The 14,277-nt window shown below is 40.6% G+C and overlaps 1 protein-coding gene across 1 annotated transcript in view; it reads left to right on the forward strand.

Moving 5' to 3' along the window:
* Positions 1-2,401: 2,401 nt before the first annotated feature.
* OEP16-3 (Mitochondrial import inner membrane translocase subunit Tim17/Tim22/Tim23 family protein) overlaps positions 2,402-14,277 on the forward strand; it is a 32,549-nt gene continuing 20,673 nt past the window's right edge. The window contains exons 1-2 of the mRNA XM_087676415.1: positions 2,402-2,539; positions 2,638-2,988. Of these exons, the coding sequence (XP_087532541.1) occupies positions 2,661-2,988 (328 nt within the window). The 5' untranslated portion in view covers positions 2,402-2,539; positions 2,638-2,660. The remainder of the gene's footprint in view (positions 2,540-2,637; positions 2,989-14,277) is intronic.

Below are 14,277 nucleotides of genomic sequence, written 5' to 3' on the forward strand. Positions count from 1 at the left end.
TAGATGAACCATCACTCCGTGATCCATGTATGCTACTCTTCACTCACAACCTAGCTTTCACGGTTGCCACATGTGGGATGAGTAGTGTATGCAAACTTGGGGAGGAAGAGAGTAAGAGAGCTCGTGAAATGTGTCTCTCACTCTCATGCACTCTTTCACACACACACACACACACACATACACACACGCACGCACGCACGCACGCACACGCACACGCACACGCACACGCACACGCACACGCACACGCACACGCACACGCACACACACACACACACACACAAAATCAAAGAGAAGAAGATTCTCTATGCATCGTGGCTACAAGTTTGGGGCAAGAGCTATCCCTTATATTGCTTCAAGAGCGTTAAGAAGAACTCTAAAGGGGAGATGAAAAGGGTTTGTAGCACATACCCTGGCTGAAGAACAATGGGTAATATGAGAGTTGAGATGAAGATAGGTGAGGGCATGAATGAAGCTTGTGGGGAGTTCATGTAAATCATTGCTCTATGGAAAGAGAAATATAAAACTACAAAAGAAAATGCAGATGACCTTATGATATAGACTCGTATATCAAATATGATGAAAAAAGTAGGGAGTAGAATCTTTAACAAGAATAGTCATAAGAGTTACTATGGACAATGATATTGAAGATATCAACATGTACGTGACTATCTAGCTTGCTATCTCGATTGGAAGCATCACAAAATGCACAATAGATGATCAAGACAAGATCATGTTGCATAAATTTAATTAGTACGAGCACCTTTTGCTAGAATGGCATGAATAGCTTTTGCATAAAATCAATTAGTATGAACACAATTAGTTAGGATGGGATGGGTTTGCAATCCTTAATAAGAGTGGTTGAGGAGATAAAGTAGTTATTCCTATGTCATTCAAACAAAAACATAAGTTAAGCTCAACGTTTTAACTCTTTTAGAGAGAGCATTAATGAAGATAAGAATACAGAAATTAGGCTAGGGCCATGTGGTTTCCTGTGTTGATGGGAGAGCCCCTAATATGATCCAATAACATGTCTAAACTAGAATGACAGGGAACCAAAAGAAATTACATATGTAATTACTTGCTCATAAAATTGAGTGGAATAACTCACAATAAAGCATGTTTGTAGATTTAAATAGGACGCCTTGGAGCGATCAACAATCATCCTAGATGCTTGTAATTACTTTAAGTAGGCAACTTCTTTTCTTCTTCTATTACGAATGTTATTTGTTGTGTGAAGTTCATCATGTAGCAAAACATACAATATACTCTTTAATTAATTCACAACTATATTTGGTCGATCAAAGAACATAGATATTTGCAATAATGTTGTACAAGACATATGTGAGTACATGAAAGCTTCTAGAACTCTCGATTACTTTCTTTATACTCATTGTAAATGCCCGTCCAACATGTAGTAAGCATTTCCTCGTTGAAACACATTACTTATACAGGCCCTTGTGAATACGTGACCTTGTGTGTGGTTATTCATGAAGGCGATACTGTAATATAAAAAAAGCGAATAAAATATTTACAATAAGAGGGGGGACTCAGCCTATAACCTAAGGTCCTATGCTTGTTTCAACCATTCTTTTGCTACTCTCCCTTTTCAAGGGTTGCTTTCTACACAGGAAGAATAAACAAGTGTGTAGATGACGTGGTCATATGCTAGCTAGGCTCCATGGCAATCATCTCTTGGGCCTCGGAATAAGAAGTCTTTCTTTTTTGAGGGGTAGTTGAGGGCTTGATTTCTGTTTGTGCTAGAATGGTGTCTTGTAGAGTGCACATGATATCTATGACTTTCTCTTATTTTGGCTTCAACAAAATCTGTCTTTCCTTCTTATACCGAGGTACACTTTGAGTGGCTACAGTGCTTGTCAAGCTTCCTCTCTGGCAATCTTCTCTCCCTCCTTCAGCACACGCATAGAGATATTATAGATGAGACTCCATAGATTTTACTTTTGCCTGAAAATATTGCTGCATTTCTATCAATCCATATATTCCATAAAAATACTCCCCTTAGACATGTCTAAAGAGTTGGAGGTAGATTATTAGCTTCTCCTATCAACAGTTCTTTCCATGAGAGTTTGTATGGGTGAAAGGGCAAAATCAGGGTGTGAAGCCATCTTAATTTATCTACCTTACATATGCAATTCATAAACAAGCGAGGAATGTTGTCTACTTCCTTGTTGCACCCTATGGGTGCAAATACCTGTCGATGCCAATTCTTTGAGCCTTCTCTTGGGTCCAGCAACCTTTCGGAGGATCAACCATAGCAAGCATGATATCTTTATGGTCCAAACTTGTGGAATTCTCTACTCCCATTGGTACTTGTTTCACTCGAGTCCCCACCTCTTGCAATCGAGTTTCTTGCCCCTGGGTCCCAAATATGCGCGTGTTTTTTGATTGGGGTTTTACCAAAAAATCCTTCCAAAAACTTTACGGGTAAAAACTATTGTAATGCGTATGTGCTAGCGCCGTCTTTCTAGTAAGGCTAGCACTGGTTTCTCTCCCTGTCCGTCCGGCAGGCCCTTTAAGACAGGTAAGCAGGCTGAGAGACCTTCTCGACTCGGCAGATGCTATTCTTGTGATCAGGTTTCCTCCATTGCATTATACCTGTGCGTGTACGTGTGCTTGCAGGGAATAGGTCTACCTCTGTCATTATGGATCCAAAGGAGCCCAGGGACCTCGGCGAGAATGACACCGTGTTCTTCAGAACCGCCAGTGCTGCCTGCGCTGGCCTTGTGGCTGGCAGCCTCTGGGGCGCCATCACTTCGACATGGCAGTACGTGCCCGTCCAGGAGCGTCATCTCGGTGTCCCTCTCTTGATGCGGAGTCTCAGAGTCATGGGAGACTATGGCCTAACCTATTGTGCTGTAGCGACTGTGTATGCCTTTACCGATGCTGTCTCCGAGAGCGTCCGAGGGAAAAAGGACATATGGAATGGTGTCCTCGGCGGACTTGCAGGTGGCAGCGTGCTTGGATACAGAGGTTTGCAAATCTGCCATCTCTAATGATCCCTATGTGCACCTTGAATGTAGAGGTTTGCAGCCTCGCCATCTATTATTACAATTGTGCGTAAATCTGTGATTTTTTCTGTGTCTTAGACCAAAATCCATGTTTTATTTGCATGGTCATGTCGCATATTACTCCTTACTAGTTGAGTGTAATTATTGATATAAGAGCGTGTCATAGTGATGAAGAGACAATAGCTTTGCTGCTACAACATAATCCTTAGTCTTGGTTAGCATGATATTATCTTTGAAAGAAATAACCTAAAGTGGCAAGGCTTAGTGTGCCAAGTTGTCATCCTTCCTTGCCACAATAACTATAAATTGCAGATATTTGGACACCTTTAGGCAGGAAAATGCACCAGATACTTTTTCTTTTTTAAACATTAGATGGTAGGCATGTGACTCCCTTTATGTGGATATCAACTCAAAAAGTCTTATGCTACTTAGTTTAAAAAGTTTGTGGTTTGTAAGGGATCTCTTGAATTTTTCACAAATTGTCCTTCAACTACTTGTTAGAGATGGGGACAATAATTGTTAGACGAACACCGAATAGAGAGTCAACCATAGAATAAAAATTCAATAAATTAGTTATGCTAAGGGTGATATCATCTTTGAAAGAAATAACCTAAAATGGCAAGGCTTAGCATGCCAAGTTGTCATCCTTCCTTGCTACAATGACTATAAATTATATGTATTTGAACACCTTTAGGGAGGCAAATGCACCATATGCTTTTTTTTTTCTAACATTAGATGGTAGGCATGCGACTACCTTTATGTAGATATCAACTCAAAAAGCATTATGCTGCTTAGTTTTAAAAAGTTTGTGGGTTGTAAACCTTTATGGAATCCCTTGAATTTTTTACAAAATGCATTGTCCTTCAACTACTTGTTAGAGATGGGGTCAATAATTGTTAAAGGAACACTATATAGAGAGTCAACCATAGAATAAATTAGTTATGCTAAACTAATTTAAATGTGTAAGATGGGAGTTATTATGGTGAGATTAAATTAGAAATGGATGTTATAGTGATGGTTGATATTGGCAGGCTTGAACTCATTCGCTCGGTCAAGCCTCGTGTCAAGCTACACAAATTAATATAGTAGATCTAATAGATATTTGTTGTGGACTTTTCCTTCTACATAAGGGGGAAAAATTGATATAAAAGATCTCTTAGATATCCATTGTTGTTGTTTGATTGGCTTCATGGGTTTGGAGTTTACTACCAATGTCACCAGGTTGAAAACTTGAATCCCATAAGGTGTTCGAAAATTGTTGAGGGGCAAGCCTAGGTAAAATAAAGGCTTTGATATTGAGAAGCAACGACTCACTCTCTTCATCCTAAAAGAAAGTGGTTGCCCTGGGCACCTTAGATGACTTAGTGAAGATTCCCTCTTGAGTAGGGAGCATCAAATTGTTAGACGAAGGTCAATGCCTTCAATTCATCTTGCAAACTACTAAAAGTTTCAAACTCTATTGCTTTGCCACCTTCATTGAAGTCCTTAGCTTTCCCTTTTTGAGCCACATTAGCATAAATAGGTGGTTGTAAAAAGGCATATTGATTGCCTTTCCATTGTGACCAGCATTGAACGAAGCTTCATTGGATCAACACCAATTCTATGAGCGCGAAACACAATGGGGTTCATTACCAAACATATCCGATTGTGCATCGGGGACCATATCAAGATGGCTATACATTGGATTATGCATTCTACCAGCCATTCTTGGATACATCTAACCATGCATTCCACGCCTTTCTTGTTGCATACCAAATGCATTTGGGCCATGCATCTCCATTGTCATACTATGGCCAGCCATTGCGTGGAAAATAGAACCATCTCTAAAGTACCCTAGATGCTCAACATTGGGATACACTCCTACCCAAAAGACAGTGGATTAGCATTTAAGGTTTGGACAACAATTATTTCTTTCTACCTTTGTTGTCCTTCTTAGTGGAATGCAAAAATTCAGCAAAGCAAGGATCCTTTGCAAGTTGGGAGAATATTTGAGTTGTTGTCCTTAATTGTGCCTTAAATTGGGCATCAAAATCCTCTTCTTTTGTTGGGCTTCAGCATTAGGAGGTCGTGAATGACTTGTTATAAAGAAATGCTCGACTACAGAATACAAACATAATCGTACAACAAATGCACAGAGTGATATAGAAACACAGTTAGGGTTAGGGCTAACACAAAGACAATGAACACAAAAGATGAAATAAATTTGAATAATGAATGAATACAATCCTCAATGTAGCAAACACAGTGTGCAAGGTGAAATTGACCCTTGAACTCTTGTGTCTTGAGGACCGGTGTAGAGAGTACGAGCGAAAGATTGTGTTGTACTTTGGTGGATCCCGAAATTCAGCAAGCAACCTCCCAAGTTGTTTGGCAGCCGCAAACACAGCTTTGTGATGGTTGGATTAGTGATAGATGGGCAGTCGGAGTAGGACAATAGAACACAGCAATTTGATGACATGCAGTTGATGGATTGGGGCAGACTGCGAAACGCAGCCAACAAGGGCCTTGTGGCAGATTGTACAACAACAAGGAGCAAAAAATGAAGCATTATGTGCACGTGGCAGCAAGGTGACAGGCTGTGGGAGCTGTGCAGCAACATCTGATGATGACATGGCTGTAAATGTAGGCTGATTAGCTTGCAGCAGCAGTCGCTAGTTCTTCAGCAATGGAAAACAGATTGAAATCAGTCTCGAATAGTAGTAGATCTAGACAACAAGCACTTGATGATAGAAGGTTTGGGCAATAGCTTGAACTAAGATATTTTCTGTGAGCAAGGTGTGGATAGTAGAGAGAAGGCACTTGTAAGCTGCAAAAATGATATTGATGTTGAGTGGTGGGTAGCTTCTCTATTTATAGATGGTTGAGTCCTCCCAAAATGTAGATACTCACTACTTTTATTGGCTGCATATTAAGGCTATTGTTGAATCTTATGTACATGAGTGCAAACAGTGTTAGCGTAATAAAGCTGAATGGCACAAACAAGCGGAGTTGCTACATCCTTTACGAATTCTCAATAGAAAGTGGAGTGCATTTCTATGGATTTTGTAGTAGGATTACCCTATACGAAACGAGGTCATGACACAAGTCGGGTTATGGTCTACCGATTGATGAAAATTGCTTGATTCATTCTTACGAAGACAATCGTCAAAAGCCATGAGTTGGCTAGTCTCTTTGTTGGACATCTTTACAGAATTTGTGGTTTGCTTGATGAAATAGTCAATGATTTGGATGCTAAGTTCGTTGGCCATTTCTAGCAAATGGTTTTCTAGAAATTGGAAACTCCATTGTCCAACGTCCTTGGAGCATCCAAAGAGTGATGGATAGAACGAGAGGACAAATCAGACCATGGAGGATATGTTGTGTGCATTATGTCTCTCGTAGACAATCTAATTAGGAGGGTTACCTTCCTTAGATTGAGTTTGCTTATAATAGTGCTAAGCATTTGACTTAGTTTGTTTGTGCTTATGTACAATTATGAGCCAAACCACCAATTGCTGTCGAGCTCAAGGGGGTGAAAATGTAGTCCATGGTCAACTTTTTGCACGACATGCAAGAGATGTTGATGATTGCTAGGAAAAGGATTAAAATTGCCTAGCGTTGTGTCACATTTTATGCTAACCAACATCCTACTCCTTGAGAGCTCCAAGAGGGTATGTGGGTTTACCTCCTTAAAGTCTCAAAGGACTTTGATTCAATGACTATCGGCAAGTGCTATAAGTTACTTTCTAGATATTATGGTCTATTCCAAATTACTAGGAGGATAAATAGCTTATCTTGTGAGTTGGATTTACCTTCTGAAATTTGAGTTTACCTTGTGTTCCATGCTAGATAATTTCAAAAGATAAATCCCTGATTAATGACAAACCATTGATAGAAGAGTAGCTGGCCACTTTAATGGAGTTGAATAATATGAAAATAATGTTTTGCTATCGAGGAGAGGAAAAAAATACTGAAAATAATAAATTTTTGAAATAACATTTATGAAATTGAAGAATTTTTATGAAATTATTACTTGGATATTGAATGTTGTCGAAAGATGCCCAATTTGCCAAAATTTAAAAAAACCCTAAATTTGGTTGGAAAATTGGAGAGAAATTGAGGATGGGTGAAACCAACCTTCCTTTCGTGGAGGGTTCATAAAAACTTGATAACTTAATTACAACAAGTTATTAATGAAATATTGAAACGCAAACATTTACCAATCAATCTTGGACATTGGATAGCTTGTTGGCCCCAAAATTGGCACCCCTTTCGGTATTTCTTTATCTTTAGTTGCAATTGAATTCCAATAAAATGGGATTCCTTTGATCCCCTTCGCAATCCAAAATCCCCTTTCTGTCGACAATGACCATCAAGTCTTCAAATTGATTTGCCGGTTGATTTGTTGGGGCAATTGGCCTTCACCAACTCCTTGTGAAATGAAATTTACCCCAAATTTGAAAGTTGGCTGGTCCCTCACTTGAATCTCGTTGAGAATTAATTCTCAGCCTTGAAAATTCGAGTCTCGAGGCTTCAATCTCCAGGCATGCTTTTGGAGGTTGCTGTTTGCTATAAATTAGGGTTTATAGTAGAGAAAAATACAACTTCTCAGCCTCTAGGGATTAGAATGTTGAGAACTTTAGAGCAAGGTTAGGAAATGGCTGGAGAATGAGAGAGAACACCGAATAGAGAGAAAATTCAGACTTCCATTGCGAGAAAATGAAAGAAATCAGCTGTTGCCCTGTCTAGACACTCATATAAGCTGTCTCCATTGATGAAACACTGAATATGATGTTTGTTTGGCTGAAATAGCCCTCAAACTGTTGTCATCTTCTGTTGTAGTCTCTTCAAGGCATGTCACCAACTCGCGAAGGGTCTCTTGCTGGCGAGAAATGGCCTGTCAACTGTTGTATTAGTTATGGCAACATTCTCTCAGCTCGCACAAGTTTGGAATGACCCTCTCTCTCTCTCTCTCTCCCCCTCAGCCTCAAAAGTGTCTTTTTCACTTGCATAGGCAAGTCTTGCCAAGTGGCAGCCTTCTAATCCCATTTTCCAGCATTATTTGCATTGTTAAATTAATTTTCAGCTTATTTTAGTGTCCAAAAAACTAGTTTGACTAACCAACAATTAAATTGGCTAGGCCAATTCATCTCCCAGGTGTTCCCGAGTTTTCTTTACATTAAGGACTATTAAATGCTAAATCCCCAGTATCACCAACTGTCACTTATGGCCAATAACATGTCTTAGGTTGATTTTTGGCACTAGATACCACCTTGTATCTGTGCAACATTACTTTAGACACCTTTTACCATCCACTGATTTCCTCGGGTCCTTGGTTTGTAAATATGAAATAATCTCAGTTGCACTTCATATGTGCAACACATACATAAATGTTTGATTAAAAATTAATCCAAATGTGAAGTAGAGCAAACAAAATTTCACACTCTCGTGAACACGGGCAATGAAAATCCTTAGATTTGTTCAAGAAGAACACTCAAAATCAGCAAATTGATGATGAATTTCTGAAAATTAATAAGCAGTTTCAAAAATTTTATGGAGTTTGGGCTTGATTGGATGATTTTGATGAAAATCCCAAAGTGGTCTTAAATTGTGCTTGGGAAGAGGCCAATATGTGAATAGGGACTTGGAGAAATAAGAGAATAGATAAATAATATATTGTTTTAAATGAGCTTTGGGATATTTGGATTGTTGGGCAAGTCAAATGAAAGGTAGTCGATGTGTTGGCTTGAACGTGGCATGTGATGGGGTGTATTGGCAGTTTGATTGCTTGAACATGCATTGGAATGATTGCAACTAGAAAGCGACGACTCTGACTGTTGTGGTCATAGCAACACAAAGTTTGGAAAGTGGTGCTCCCTTTCTTTTGCTTTTTACAAGTTTTTGGGCCAAGCAACAATGATGTGAACTGGAGGAGCATGATATCGATTTTGAAGGCGCACGCAGTACAAGACGACGTGTGCAAGCAGACCTAGGTGTGCTGGAATGGCAGCGTGTCTGGTAACAATGCAGTCAGCACTGCAGTGAAGGAATCAATTAGGCTCGGAGATTGAGGCAGATAGTCATTACTCGCAGTGAGAGACAGAGAGTGCGAGTGAGCAAAGTAGAGAGTGAACACGTTTTTCGGTACAATGACAAGAGTATCACTTTAGGTTTTAGATAGATATATGTATGAAAGTACAATGTGCTAAGGGTGTGTTCACACCCGTGCACATATAAAAGGCATGATGGCCCTTTATTCCCAACAACCTCCCACCTAAAGGCAATGTGCTTTAAGAGGAGAAAAGAATCAACTAAGTCTAAGTATGTACAAAGCTGAAATAAATATATCTATCCAACTCCCATCATGTGTCGGCAATGAGCAAACCGCTCTGCTGGAAGACCCTTCGTGAGAAGGTCTGCAGGATTATCATCTGTATGCACTTTGACAAGCTCAATGCTCTTGTTGTCAAGTACATCTCTAATGAAGTGATACTTCACCTGTATGTGCTTTGTCTTTGCATGATAGACAGGATTCCATGCTAGCATGATAGCACTTTGACTATCACAATGGAGAACATGTAACTCTGTGATGCCAAGCTCTCCCACCAGATGTGAAAGCCATAAAGCCTCCTTGCATGCCTCAGTGGCAGCCACATACTTTGCCTCTATAGTAGACAATGCAACACACTTTTGTAGCTTGGAGATCCAAGGGACTGCTCCTTGTGTGAAAGTAAACACATACCCAGAAGTGGACTTCCTGCAGTCCGCATGACCAGCATAGTCTGCATCCATAAAGCCAACAATAGATGTCTTCTACTTTCCAAAGCAGATACACAACTCCTTTGTGTCTTTGAGGTATCTCATAATACCTTTCACTGCATCCCAATGCTTCTTGCCAGGGGTTGCCATGTATCTGCTAACCACTCTCATTGCAAAAGCAATGTCAAGACGTGTAGCAACCATAGCATACATCAAACTGCCAACAGCTGAAGCATATGGTATCTTGGCCATTTCAGTCTTCTCATCATCAGATGTAGGGCTGTCCTCTGCACTGAGTTTCACATATGGAGGCAATGGAACCCCAATTGTTTCCCCCCCTCCATATTGAAACGCTGCATAACTTTGGAGATATACTCCTGCTGAGATAGATAGAGTAAACCTTTAGATCTATCTCTGAGTATGCGCATGCCAAGAATGTGATTTGCATCACCAAGATCCTTCATGTCAAAGCTGCCATGAAGACTTTGCTTCAATCAATCCAAGGCATGAGTATCCCTGCCAGCAATCAGCATGTCATCAACATACAAAACTAAGATAATCAGGCTGCCATCTGCTGCCTTCTTGATGTACAAGCAGTGATCCACTAGACTTCTATGAAAGCCTTGGGACTGCATGAATGTATCAAACTTATGATACCATTCTCTTGGTGCTTGTTTCAGCCCATACAAACTCCTTTTGAGTTTACATACCATTTTTTCTTTTCCTTGTTCAACAAACCCTTCAGGCTACTGCATATATATGTCTTCATGCAGATCACCATGTAAAAACGCAGTCTTTACATCCATCTGTATGAGCTCCATATCCTCAATTGCAACCAAGCCCAAAATGATTCTCAATGTAGTCATCTTGACTACAGGAGAGAAAATTTAATCAAAGTCAATTCCATGCTCCTGCTTGTACCCTTTTGCAACCAATCTTACTTTGTACTTTGGTGAGGAACCAGAAGTGACCATTTTGTAAACCCATTTGCATGGAAGGGTTTCTGCCCTTTAGGCAACTGTACCAAGTCCCAAGTGCCATTTTTTTCAAGAGATTCCATCTCTGACAGCATGGCTTTATACCTTTCTTGCTGTCGTGTCTGTCCATTGCTTCCTTGAAGCAAGACGGTTCACCACAGTCTGTCAACATGACATACTCAGCCACGTTAATTGTACCAGGAACAAATCTGTCAGGATGTCTAGTAGCCCTAGACGATCTCCTAACCCAATGGTCACTGTTTGCTGGCTGTTCTTGCAAATTTCCATTTTCAGCATGCTGTCCTGGCATTTCAGCCTGCAAATCAACATTAACAGCTTGCTGTCCTGGCTGTTCCTGCACATGTAATGGCTCATTTTCATGGGCAATAGCTGGCTGATCATTTCCTGCATTTACAGGTTCATTTACAGCATGTATTTGCTGCTGTACAACGGGCACATTTTGCTGTCCAAAAGGTATTTCTTTCCGGAATACAACCCTACGGACCTCCTCAGTCTTTTCGGGCTGTTTGTGCATGCGATCTTCCCGGAAGATAACGTCATTGTTGAGTACTATTTTCCTTTTCTCGGGATCCTACAATTTATACCCCATTTCACCCTCGTCACCATATCCTAGGAAAATGCATTTACAGGACTTTGGCTCAAGTTTGCTGGGTTTTTCTTTACGAATGTGCACAAAAGCCTCGCAGCCAAACACTTTCAGGTGAGCATATGAAGGTGGCTTGCCCGACCACGCTTCTTGGGGAACTCCCCCCCCCCAAGACCTATTTGGTGACCGATTAATCAAGTGAACGACTGTCATAACAGCCTCTGCCCAAAAACCATGGGGTAATGTAGCATGAGACAGCATTGTACGGACCTTATCCTGTATGGTCCGATTCATACTCTTTGCAACTCCATTTTGGGGTGGATTATGAGGGGCAGTGAGCTCCCTCTTTATCCCTTTGCTGTCACAAAATGCTTGAAAGGCTTTGGACACATATTCCCCACCATTGTCAAAGCGAAGACACTTAAGTGTCTTATATGTCTAATTTTCAGCCAATGCCAAGAATTTTTTAAACTTGTCAAGCACTTCATCCTTGCTACGAATAGGGTAAACCTATACTTTCGGTGAAGCATCATCGACAAAGGTGACAAAATATTTCTTTCCCCCTAAAGATAATCCTGGCATTTGACGTACATCCGAATGTACTAACTCTAGAGGAGAAGATTTCAAAGAAAGAGACTTTTTGTGAGAAGTCTGTGCATGTTTGCCATAAATACAATGATCACAGTGCTCAAAATCAGCATAACGAAGACAAGGCAAGTAACCCAAACGAGAAAGCACTTTCATTCCTTTTTGACTCATGTGTCCCAACCGGCCATGCCACAAAGAAACACTTGGCTGCTCGGTCACGGCAACAATATGGTCACGCACACTAGATACATGAAGTGGATACAATGTATCACTCTTGCAACCTCCGGCAATAACCCTAGATGCCTTACAAATCTTCCATTTTCCATCACCAAAGGTGGTATGAAAGCCATCATCATCTAGCTGCCCTGTGCTGATTAAGCTCTTCTTGAGTTGAGGTACATGCCGTACATGCTGAAGTGTAAAGACAGAGCCATGCTGAAATTGTAACTGCATACTGCCAATACCTGCAATCTCACATGCATAGTTGCTCCCAAGATGGACAACACCATGTCGACCCCTTGTATAGACGGAAAACCACTCATGATGAGGGGTGACATAAAAGGAAGCACCTGAATCAAGAATCCAGGTATGCATGTCATCATCTGTATCTGCAAGTAGAGCATGCGCACCAAAATGTGAAGAGACAAAGAGTATATCTCTTCCACTATCACTATCATGAGTGACTACATTCACCTCTTCAATTTTTACACTGCTCTTCTTAGGCTGACTGTCCTTCTTCTCTTCCTTGCAACCATCTGTCTTCTTGCCTCTTCCTTTCTCTTTCTTCCATTTGTAGCAGTCATGTTTAAAGTAACCCTTCTTGCCACAATGACGGCATTCAACATCTTTGCCACGTGATTTACTGCATCCCTTGCCATCATATTTACCCTTTTGCTGTGATCTGCCCCTAGTATGCAAAGCATTGGAAGACTTACTCGATGCATTGTTCTGCCGTTTCATCTCTTCCATAAGTAGAGCACTCTCTACATCAGCATACAAAAGGATCACATTAGAATTGCTCATAGCAGTCTTGAATGTATCCCAACTCTCTGGTAGAGTGCAAAGCAAGAAGTAGCCTTAAATTCCTCATCAATCACTTCAAGGCAACTAGCTGGCTGAAAATGGAGTTAAACTCACTCAAGTGAGTAGACATTGCTGCACCTTCTTTCATACGCAAATCCATAAGCTTTTTCAGCCAATACACTTTACTTGCAGCGCTCTTCTATGCATACAGTTCTTCTAGTCTAGTCCATATAGCATATGCAGAATCCAAACCTTCAATGTTGAAGAGCAAGGCATCAGAAATTGATAGCTCTATGGTTGAGCGTGCAAGCTCATTCAACTCATCCCAATCGTCCTGGTCCATGTCCGCAGGCTTTGCCCCTTTAGTTTTGATCGGCTTTGTCTACTTCTTTTGTAACAAGATATTGTAGCACTATTTTTGCCACATTGCAATATTATGTGCGCCTTCAAGCTTCTTTATATGCATCAAATTACTGCTGTCATTGCTGCCAGCCATGGTTTTCAGCTCAAACGTGACCAAAAAACCAGTAAATGCAGGCCCAAATTGTCACCCAAGTGACCAAGGTACAAACAAGTACCAATCAGCAATAAATGACCACGCAGAAGTACAGATTTCAGATCTGTAATTCAGTTTTTAGAAGCACCAAACCAAGTGCTACCATGGGGCCTTAAAAGTAGTGAGGCCATGGGAAATTCCAACATCCTTCATAAAAAGCCTGGGATTATTGGTACCCACGAGCATAAAATTTGACACGAATGGTCAAAAGCGCCCCAAAATTTTGTGTTCAAAAGCGTCAAACACACATCTACATTTCCTCTGTCATGCATAGGACTGTCCAATTTTGCCAAAATAAAGCAATTTCAGCAAAACCCCCAAATTTCACCGAGTGTTGATGTCCAAATTTCGCGGAATTCATCCTGCATGTACATAAAATGACCAAATGCTGCACAAATTTTACCCAAATCGCAAAAGCCCCAAATTGCACGGGGTCCAATGTGCCTCAATGTCAAGAAATTGGGTAAATTTCAGCCCAATTTGTGCATGTACATGAAAAACCCCAAATGTCAGGGACAAAATGTCACAAATTCCTGCAATTCCTGAGAGAAATATCACTGTTGCATCTTGCGCGCATGAAATCTGGACAAATCTCCAAATTTTCCAAGTCCTGCGTGCACTAATTTCAGTGAAATTGAAAGAATTTCACTAAAAATGTGAAAAGCCCCAAAATTCCGGGCAAATGTGCACTGATTTTGCAATTTCTGAGTCAGATTGTCCAATTCTGTGTTGAGATCTCCAGATTCGAGAAAAGCCCCAAAT

The sequence above is a fragment of the Lygodium microphyllum genome, chromosome 4 (genome assembly GCF_053477565.2).
Source record: "Lygodium microphyllum isolate KBCC chromosome 4, Lygodium_microphyllum_v1.1.10, whole genome shotgun sequence".
NCBI classification, from domain to species: Eukaryota; Viridiplantae; Streptophyta; class Polypodiopsida; order Schizaeales; family Lygodiaceae; genus Lygodium; species Lygodium microphyllum.